Below are 10,091 nucleotides of genomic sequence, written 5' to 3'. Positions count from 1 at the left end.
TTGGAAGGAATAATAAAGTTTTTGTAGAATCGGCTGCTCTGCGTTTTACTGAGTGCATAGTATGCTAGATGCTTTAGTAAGCTAATAAGCAAGCAAATGAATAAGAAATCATTAATGTGAACTTCATTAATAAGAAAGCATCAATTCTATTATTTCAAATGAATTGATTCTTCGTAGCTAAAGCAAAACCGTTGCTTGTGCGATTGTTTACTTCAAATCTTTGATTGTGACCCAGCTGAGGTGCTCCTCAATCGTACAATTTTTTGATGCACCTGGAAAAGGAGACCAAGGACTAAGGAAATTGAGAATATAAAAATGAATAGCAGGGAGAATTGTCATTTGGATGTTTCCTCCTACTATTTTGTGTCTTAAATTCTCATGAATGCCAATTTTTGTTACACACGTCTTAATAGAATTACTAAAAATTGTGTTTTGAAAACATAATTTTAGAGTGTGTGTGTACGTACACACTGTGTAAACCATTACTCTTTAAAAAATTATTAATGTTTCATGTCATGTTGTATATCTAATTATAATAGATGGGGCATGTGAGAGTATTTTTTTATTAAAAAAAGCCAACTATTAACTTTTTTTTATATAAAAAAAAGTCTACATTTAATTAAGCCCAATAATATAGGGGTATAATAAATTAAACTTTATAATTTCTAAAGTAACTAATTAAACTCCAAATTTTCAAAAATTAACAAATTAAGCCTTGTAATTTCAAAAGTAACTGATTTAAACTTGAGATTTAAATGTAATAAATTAAACGTGGTACCATTTAAGCGCAAAAAATAGTGCTTTATTTGTTATTTTATTATGAAACCTCAATGTTTAATTTGTTACTTTTAGAATTATGAAGTTTGATTTGTTACTTTTTAAGACTTTAGAGTTTTTTTTTTTTTTTTTTTGAGAAAGAAGACTTTAGAGTTCAATTTATTACTTATGAAATTAAAACATTTAATTTGCTACACCCCTATTAAAATGTAATTTTTCCAAAAAAATTAAAGCCTTTCTCTAACTGGGTCTAAGCAATACCTAGAGTTAGTTCCATAAAAATTATAGAATTAGTTACCATGTTGATGGAGTAGACCTGTCAAAATAAACACAAACTTGATAATTAGCTGATCTTGAAGGAAAATTATAAATTTGGGTATAGATTTTGGACCCATGAAAAATGGGTCAATCCATACTTGATCCACTGAAATTATTGGTTGAGTTGAGTTGACTCGTGGGTTACACAGATAACTTGTTTTTCAAAAGGGTTTATCGTGTGCATTTTTCTTTTTGTTGTTGATTTGATTTGTTTATTCCTCTTTTTATTTGTCTAAACATGTTTTACACTTTCACTTGTTACTTTATTTCATCTGTTTTTCAAGTCATTTTTATCTTATAACATAGTCACATGTTCTATCTTCACAAAGCCAAGGCTTGAGGATTTCAATTTCAAAAGTGGTAAATTTAATAATTTATATATTATTTAAGTTTTATATTTAATTAAGGTGTGTTTAGATATCGCGTATTTTGTTAAAACTAAAAAATTATTGCTAAAAGTAATATAGATAAAAATAAAAATTAGTTGAAATAGTACAACGAGTTCATGAATAATAGAAAAATAAACTAAATAGTGAAATAATTTTCACTTTTCATCTACTTCCAAACGCACACTAAAGTGTTTTTGTTTTTGTTTTTGTTTTCCCGAATTGTTGTTTATTGTTATTTTTCTTTTTTGAGTTTGTTTTGTTATTATTAATTTTTATTTTTGTTTTTAGAAGATTTTGTTTTGTTTGAGAAGATTATTTGTGAAAAAAAAACGTAGTTTATAGTAACATGGGTTAGAATGAGGTTAGAATGACCCGTTTTGACATGAATCGGATAAATTCGAACCGAAATGGATCGATCCCATTCCCTTCCCCTGTGTTTTTGGCAGTCCAAGTCCAAGTCCAAGTCCACTTCCCCAGCTAAGCTTCGCCGCCGTCCTTCTGGTCCTGACTCCTGGCGTAACTCGTAACAACTAGAACGGAAAACATAGGAATAACAGAAAATAGTTGAAAGTCGAAATCGAAAATAAATAAAAAAAGCGAATTAATCTCAGAGTGGTGAGTCAACAATCACAAAGAATTAAGAAAGAATAGAAAGCAGTAGAAGAATTTGTGGGTGTGAGTCTGAATTAATTAAGAAGATTCCAATCCAATGGGAGATAATAAGACCTCTCGCTCTCATACTCGTTCATCAACATCCCCTTGTGCCCATCTCAGATCTGCCTACCACAATTGCTTCAACAGGTTCCAATTTCCAAAATCCATTCTTTTTTTCTTTTTTTTTAAAATAAATTTATTTATTAGGGAAAAAGGGGCTCTTTTATTTTATTTTATTCTTGAACAAAAATTAAATTTTGAATGTACAGATGGTATTCAGAGAAGTTCGTGAAGGGTGAATGGAAGAAAGAGGAATGCGTTTCTGAGTGGCAAAAATACAGAGCTTGCCTTGCTGTACCTTCCTTCATTTTGCTTGCAGCTCCCTTTTCTTTCTGTTAATTATTCCATCCTTTCTCTTTTCTTAAAACACGATTGTTATTATTGTTCTCCTCAGGAACATTTGGATGATAAGCATCTGAGTCGATTCTTGGAAGCTGATACCCTTGTCAATGTCGACCCCAACAACCAATCCTCAAACGGACCACCTCACTCATAGAGGTAATTAATTTTCTTCACATCTGGATTTACATTTTTACCCATTCATTTCATCCAACAACAACAACAAAAGAGATTAATTGATGCTTCAATACTCTGTAATTGTTCACTTTTTTTAGATTGTAAGCTAAAGGTGCCCCCTATCACCAGCTTTTCTTTGTTATTTATTGAAAGTACCTTATCTTTCATAACCATGTCTACTGCTGCATTATACCATTCTATTCTATTCTAGGCCTATCCTTTCATGCTTCTGGCTTACAATGCAACGGGTATATTACTATTAATGGAATTCTTTTAACTAAATGGGTGTATTACTATTAATGGACCAATGAAGTGAAATTTATATTTTCCCAAGAATAGTTTACTTCAACCATATGATTCATTGGCCAATAGCTAAGACGGTACCTAACTTTTGCCTTATGATTAATAGCTAGAACTTGGTTCTAAATTCGGTCCAATATGAGGGACTTCATGAACAATGAGAGACCCCATGGTCTTTAATTATCAAGAACTGGGCAGCAACATTGTTTGCTAGAAAGGTGCCTGCTAATTGTACTTCATAGGATAAATGTTTAGTCGAACCATATTCTGAGCCCTAATCCTGTCATGCACTTCCCTTCAACAATTCTAATAAATGTCTTTCAATGAATTTGGCTCGTGCATGGTGTTATGTGGTAGAGGATCCCTTCACATTATAGAAGTTAAACACTATACAGGAAAAATTTTATAACTTTAAGTTAACCATTTGATTGGTGTAGTTTGAGACCTTCAAATCAACATATAGGATTGAGTCAAATACAAATATAGCAGAAGAGTTTCCATGCTTGGCTAGTCCAGAAAATTGCAGCTGTTAGTTGTATACTTGTATTAGTAGTTGCTAGTATATATTTTTTTGGTAGAAATGGAAAATTCATTAAAACTAAAGAGCAAACACAGGTTCAGGACATGGCCTGTTGAAGTACATCCCACGGCAGTCTGCCTCCAAAATAGAAATTAAGTCCACAGGAGGACTAGAAAACAACAAAAAATCAGACTCTAAGTTAGGTCCTAAACCAGCTAGACAGTCTGCACTTCTGTTAGCTTCTCTAAAGACATGTCTAAAACTCAATTGGGGAATCTGGGTAACCAATTGCTTGCAATCATCCATAATAGAGGAAATAATAGTGTTAGAGTTTGATTGATGATTGAATGCATCAACTATAGCTCTAGCATCTAACTCAATTATAATAGCTGAATATTAAACTGCAGACATAATAGAAGGCCATATCAGAGAGCCCAGAGCTCTGCCACAAAGCTATTTGCTATCCCAATTCTCCTAGCAAACCCCACAACCCAGTTTCCATTCTCATCTCTTATGAGGCCTCCTCCTCCTCCAGCAACATCTGGGTTCCCAAGGGATGATCCATCTGTGTTGAGCTTCATCCAACCATTACTAGGCTTATCCCATTGAATTCTCTTCATAACCATGCGTTTAGCCACCAGCGGCTTGCAAGCACAGTGGGTGTTCTCAAGTCTCGGTTAATAATGTCCACTGCAATGCTTGGATTGAAGCTCTTGCTTATGAACACCAGCTGATTTCTGTTTTACCATATCAGCCAGATAGCGAACAGGAAAATTTGATTCCAAGGAGGTTGTCCTGGAGCATGGTGACCAGCAGCTTTGCAGTTAGAAGTGAGCCAGTCTTGAAGGTTGGCAGAGAAGAAGGAGGTATTTATATGATATATTCCCAGTTGGTGCCAGGTTGTTCTAATAATATGGCAATTTCGAAGGGCATGCATAATGAATTTAGACCTGCATGGCATAGGGGGCAGGAGGTATCAATCAGCATTCCCCTAGCTGCTAAGCAATCTTTAACTCCTATACTCCGTTGCATACATGTCCAGATAAAAGTTTAGATCCTAAGTAAGGTGTCTAGCTTCCAAATCCATTTGCCTGAAAGGAGAATCAGGCAGCGGCTCTATGGCTAGGAGATAGGCACTTTTCAGGTCAAAAGCACCCTTAGGTTGCTAGTATTGCTGCTATTGGATTTGAACTTCTAGTTGCAGGTCAATGGGTGTCTTTCCCACCATGAGTGTCTTTATAAACTTGAAGTCCATGTCTGATACCTTCCACCTGCATGAGTGCATGACTGACCACTTGTATTGTAGGTGGTAGTGGAAGCTTCATTTCTGCTACTCTTCCCATGCCTTTTATCTGTCAAGTCTTATTATCTCCATATTCTATGATCTGATTCAAGCTTCTTGTCTGCATAACTGCCTTTCATTATGACAGTTCCTGAAGTTTTATTGAACAAATAGTGCACTCAAATTAATAGTGAAATAGTCATGAAGTCATAATGAATTGCATCTAACTGACGCCACCAAGAGCATCTCAACCTTTATAATAGTTCAATAAAATTTAGATAAAGTAATTTAACTATATAAGTTTTTTTTTTTTTTTTGAGAAGAAGTAATTTAAGTGTTGAATGTTAAGTTTTCTAATTAAATTTAATCATGATTGTATATACCAATAAATCTTTTAAGTAGTTGAATTTAATATTGCCTAGCAGAGGATAGTATCACAAATAACCCCATTTAAACTGTACGAACAACTTCTTGTGTGCTTATTACCGCAAGATCACCAAACTCAAGAGCAATAGGTTCAGATTACAATTTATGCTGCAATTATAGTGGTTGATTGGCTGGTAAAAACAGTGATTTTTTTTGTCCAGGCGAATTAAAGTGCTTGTGCTTATTGTGGAGATGAAAGAAGAGATGTAACAAGGGTGGATTGACAGCAAATCAAAGTAAGGACCTTTGGTTCCTGCTAATCTGCTATAGAAAAAAGAACACTCATTTGCTAATCTAAGCTGTTCAGTGTCTGTAGTTTGTTACGCGGAATTCTTTTTTGCACTCTTTGATCGTTAACTAACTAGTTATAATTTTTGCTACCCTTCTTTCCGTTCCTTGCTTTTGTTCTTTGATTTTTCAATTCTCTATGCTTATATGTTCAATTCTCTTGGTAACTCAGAGATGGATCAAGTTGACCAAGTTACTGGGGCTTCCCGTCTGGTGATGGTGTGTTCCAAACCAAAACCACTTTGATAATGTGTTTTGATGGGTGGTATAATGATTTCAAGCCCCCGTATGATCTGTTAAGTTAAGATTCCACATGTTTTAGTGGAAATCAATGTAGGGGCATCATTAAACAGCCTGCATACCATTGGCAGCGGTATATCACGTTTGAAAGTTTTTTATTCTGTCAGTGCGGTAGATATTATTTCATATAGCTTGAATATGGTTTCTAACTTCGCCCAAAATCAGCCTATTGCGGTGAATCTCAAGGCCAGGGAAAAAAGAAAAACGAAAGAAAAGCAGAGTACAAATATAAATACATGGTACTTGACAGTACAACCTCATCTCTAATTTCCATGATCAGCATGGCTTTCCTAGACTTCCATAAACTAGCATGTCACAAAAAACAGTTGGTAACATAACAATATAAGGTAGAACAAAACACACAATGGTTCTGAACAAAATAAGAACCGTAGCATCAATTTATGCTTATATCAGTGATAATTGTCACTTGAACATCCTTGATAAAAATCCGCATGCAAAACTCACTAATGAGTATTTCCACTCAAAACAAGTGACACTTATTCAAAATGATAGTAGATTGATTCCTTGATACCATCTTAAAATGGAAAGTCTGACAAAAAATTGAAAATCAATTAGGAAGAAGCTTTGGCTTCTGCTTTTATTTCTTTTTGAATAAGAAATGCACAACCATCCATTCTTCTCCATCATTGTATCCAAAGAGCTCTGCAACAGCGATGAAGAATGTTCTCCAGTAGACAGTCCACTTCACAGCAGAATCCTTGCCATAGGTTGATTCCATAATTGGCTTTATGGAAGACAAGTTCTTGTCCATTCTTTTCAACCACTCTTCACTGCAAAACAAAATGTTCTCAGTATTTCATTTTATTTTTGTGTCCCATGGCCTGAGATAGACAGCAATATAAACTAAAAAATCACTATCAAAGTTCAGAACTTATGCTTAGAAAATTAAGCTTCCTAACCAAGCCCACCCTGATATCCTAAAAAATCAAATCAGCTTTAGTATTACCTAGTGTTCATCCTTACCTTGTCTGTGCGTAGTGCTTCCCATTCACAAGCCAATGATTAACAACAGAAACATCATCCTGCATGAAAACCATAGCCAAGAAGTCATTGACAAGTGAAACTAGCTCCATAATACCTCATGGTTTTAGTATGATGAATGATCATATGATGGTAGACTGCATTCTATGATAAAAAAAAATTCAGTACATTACGGGAATAGATGTCACAAGTTTGAGAAGGCAAAGTCTATGGAACTCACCTGAAAATAAAGAAGCAGATTTGCTGAAGGCATTGTACCTCCAGAAAAGAAGTATCTAGTAATCCAGTCATCTTCATTTATGTCCTACTTAAAAAGTTGGCAGGAGACTGTCATTACTATTACATGTAAGGGTTCAATTTCCAGAGTAATTCTATAAAAGAACATCTACAGGTACTGGAAATTATATCTTGAATAATGCCAAAACCAGAAGTGGAAATGTACACTTATTCACTGTCTAAGGTTTATATATATATAAAGTCAATATACCTCAAAGTGGTAAGCAAATGCTTTATGGCAGAAATGATGAATAAAAAGAAGGCTGTCCTCTTTCAACCACTTGGATATCTTCTTCAGAAGATCCTCATAGTTCTTCATATGCTGTGTCAAAGGGTAAAACTAATTCTTGAACCATTTCAACAATAAACGCCAAATCTAATCTATGGCACAGGTTTAAAAAAAGGAAAAGACCTCAAACATTTCGATGGAAAATATTCGGTCATAGGATGCTTCCATTTCGAATAAGCTAATATCTGCAACAATGATCTCCACATTCTGCAGCCGAAGATCCCTACAAAACAGTTAAAAAGGAGTGTTTTAGGCCATTGCTATAGCATGTAAGCCATTCTGGTTTAAATGTAAGAAATTAGAGTATCCTAGTAATGGTTATAAGAGTAGCATACCGACACTGTTCTTCAATATATGCTTTCTGGGTTGTTGAATTGCAAATCCCTGTAACCCTACAGTTACTATACTTCCGCGCAATGTACAAAGAGAGTGACCCCCAGCCACATCCAACATCAAGAACAGTGTGACCATCTTTTAACTGTGATCTCTCACAGTAGAGCTCCAACATTGTTTCTTCAGCATTCTCTAGGGTTTTTGAGTTATCAGAGAAGTAACAACAACTGCACTAGTCATGTATACAAAACATATCAGGTTAACACAATTTTCTTTTATATTTTTAAGCTATATATGTTGGCAGCCTCGTTCTAGAATTATATGAAAATATCAACAATTTGCTATATCTCCATAAGATTTTAACAATGTAAAAGTATATAAAACACAGATATCCATGCATATCCGTTTGGATTAGCTTTTAGGTTCAATTTTTAAAGCTGATTTGCTTAAATACAATTTCTTAAAGTCTTTAATTTTTTTTTTTAGGTACAAGTGTAGTTTTGTACACTCATTTCAACAAATCAGTAAACTCAAAAGAAAATTCAGTTTATTGGTGGTGTTCATCATATGATCAATTACTTTCAGAAGCAAGCAATCCAAATTAAACAGAAAAATGAATAGAAAATTTTTTTTTTTTTTAAAAGCAAAAGAATCAAGCTTCAAAAAACAGTGCACAAAAAAAATACCTATATTTAAGATTGTTTCCAAGGACGAGCTTGAAGAAAGAGGTTGGGAGTTCATAATGCTGAGTCTTTGGATCATCAGTCTTGATGGCTATGGGCATCTCTCTAAGTGCTGCAATATAAAACCTTTTTCATACACTCCTACTTTCAATTAATTAATTAGCCAAAAACAAAAAACAAAAAGCTTATTCGAAAAGTTTCACCTTTGCACATATAAAAAAAAATTATTAAAAATAAAAAAAATTGGGACATATCAAGGCACCAATATTCCTAGAATCTGAAATCCAAATCCTTAACATAAATTCATAAATGACCGGGTAAGCTAAATATAAAATAATAATAAATAAATAAATAAATAACTCAATTGAATAAAATAGTTTGATAAACCCACTAAAATTTTATGGAAAGGAAAAGGTTATATGATAATGAGGAAGGCAAAATAGAAGGAATTAGGAAGGAAATTAGAATTAAATTTGTTACAGTTAGAGAGCGGTTATATGGTTAGTTAAAAGTTAGAATAGAAGAGATGGGTAGTAGTAGAGGAGTAGTAGTTACAAAGTACGAATTGGAGGAGGTGGGATAGTTGGAGTTGGGCAGAGGGCTTGTAACCGGAGCGAAGGCGAGTGGCTAAGAGGAGACGGGTCAGCTTCCTAATCACGGCGTCCGGTAGCAAATTCCGCTCCAGTGAACCCAACATCAACCGAACTGTCGTTTCGTACGGTACCTGCATTATCTTATTCATTCTCTCTCTCTCTCTCTCTCTCTCTCTCTCTCCTTGATGATGCTTTGGTTTTTCTGCGCCTATTAAGAGCATCAGCGTTAGGTAATACCCACACCAAAAAAAAAGAGTATTCGTGGCTACAAAAATTTAGCAATTTGATATTATAAAAAATTGCTTTATTTATTTTAACTTTTCATTTCACAACCCACTCCACGTTAATGGTTTTATTTTCACATTAAAGTTAAATACTACTCATTTATTTATTTATTTTTTTCTCTCTTCATCTCCATCCTCACAGCAGCATCACCAAATCAAAAATCACGTCAAATGACCCAAACCCACAATAGTGGTTAGAGCTTCTACCAAATCTACAGTAGATCAACCAATCACAATTTTAAAAATATTATATTCACAATATTTTCATAACAAATTCTAAGTGATACTGGATGTTATTTGTGGGGCAAAAAAGTAATTTTAGTAATAAATTCAAATTTGAACCATTAAAAACTAATCCCTATGATTTAATATAGATATATTGTGGACGTCTCATTAACCTTTCTTTATCTTCTATGTATATTAAGAGGGTTTTTTTTATCTTCTTTATATATAAAGACTAAAGAGATTCAGAATGTTAGTTATTGCATTTTTTTTTACCTCTAAAAATACATTTAATTTAATTAACTTATCCTTGTTCCTAAAAAATAAGAAATGATGTTAAGAAATTAAATGAGCAAAAATTAAAAAGAAAAAAAACCTTACCAATTATCAGCTCTCCACTAGATAGTCAATTATTATCACAAAATGATTCAAAATGTTAGTTATTATTTATTTTTTTCACTTCTAAAAATACCCTAAATTTAATTAAATTATCTTTATTCCTAAAAAAAAGTATATATATTAAGAGGATTCAGAATATTAGCTATTATATTTTTCACTTTCAAAAATACTCTTAATTTA

General features: G+C 33.4%; 2 protein-coding genes across 3 annotated transcripts; one reads left to right on the top strand and one right to left on the bottom strand.

The window, feature by feature from the left end:
* The first annotated feature begins 1,858 nt into the window (after window positions 1-1,858).
* LOC142622848 (uncharacterized protein At4g33100) lies at window positions 1,859-5,837 on the top strand. 2 transcript variants are annotated; one of them, XR_012841971.1, is made up of 5 exons: window positions 2,061-2,285; window positions 2,408-2,492; window positions 2,593-2,696; window positions 5,404-5,478; window positions 5,703-5,837. XR_012841971.1 is itself a non-coding variant. In XM_075796404.1 (4 exons), exons 1-3 carry the CDS (start codon window positions 2,194-2,196, stop codon window positions 2,692-2,694), a joined length of 279 nt encoding a protein of 92 aa, XP_075652519.1. In that variant the 5' UTR covers window positions 1,859-2,193; the 3' UTR covers window positions 2,695-2,696; window positions 5,404-5,637. The 2 variants fall into 2 exon arrangements, 1 of the variants encoding a protein (XP_075652519.1); XM_075796404.1 differs by lacking the exon at window positions 5,703-5,837 and having other exon boundaries at window positions 1,859-2,285; window positions 5,404-5,637.
* Window positions 5,838-6,198: 361 nt separating this feature from the next.
* Window positions 6,199-9,215, bottom strand: LOC142622846 ((S)-coclaurine N-methyltransferase). The gene is made up of 8 exons (XM_075796403.1): window positions 8,969-9,215; window positions 8,417-8,525; window positions 7,733-7,957; window positions 7,521-7,620; window positions 7,320-7,430; window positions 7,053-7,136; window positions 6,815-6,873; window positions 6,199-6,621 (listed from the first exon to the last, which is right to left on the bottom strand). The coding sequence occupies exons 1-8, from the start codon at window positions 9,153-9,155 to the stop codon at window positions 6,429-6,431; spliced, it is 1,068 nt and encodes a 355-aa protein (XP_075652518.1). The 5' UTR covers window positions 9,156-9,215; the 3' UTR covers window positions 6,199-6,428.
* Window positions 9,216-10,091: the final 876 nt, after the last annotated feature.

Source organism: Castanea sativa, chromosome 1, assembly GCF_040712315.1.
Source record: "Castanea sativa cultivar Marrone di Chiusa Pesio chromosome 1, ASM4071231v1".
Classification (NCBI taxonomy): domain Eukaryota; kingdom Viridiplantae; phylum Streptophyta; class Magnoliopsida; order Fagales; family Fagaceae; genus Castanea; species Castanea sativa.
Note: the sequence above shows the minus strand (reverse complement) of the source record. Positions and strands in the feature narration are given on the sequence as shown.

Excerpts from the sequence above, each read along its gene's own strand:
- LOC142622848 (XM_075796404.1), top strand. The coding sequence starts at position 2,194 with ATGGGAGATAATAAGACCTCTCGCTCTCATACTCGTTCATCAACATCC. Across the intron at positions 2,286-2,407 it reads TACCACAATTGCTTCAACAG|ATGGTATTCAGAGAAGTTCG; the intron begins GTTCCAATTTCC and ends TTGAATGTACAG. Across the intron at positions 2,493-2,592 it reads AATACAGAGCTTGCCTTGCT|GAACATTTGGATGATAAGCA; the intron begins GTACCTTCCTTC and ends TGTTCTCCTCAG.
- LOC142622846 (XM_075796403.1), bottom strand. The coding sequence starts at position 9,155 with ATGAATAAGATAATGCAGGTACCGTACGAAACGACAGTTCGGTTGATG. Across the intron at positions 7,958-8,416 it reads GGAAACAATCTTAAATATAG|TTGTTGTTACTTCTCTGATA; the intron begins GTATTTTTTTTG and ends TGACTAGTGCAG. Across the intron at positions 7,621-7,732 it reads TATATTGAAGAACAGTGTCG|GGATCTTCGGCTGCAGAATG; the intron begins GTATGCTACTCT and ends ACTGTTTTGTAG.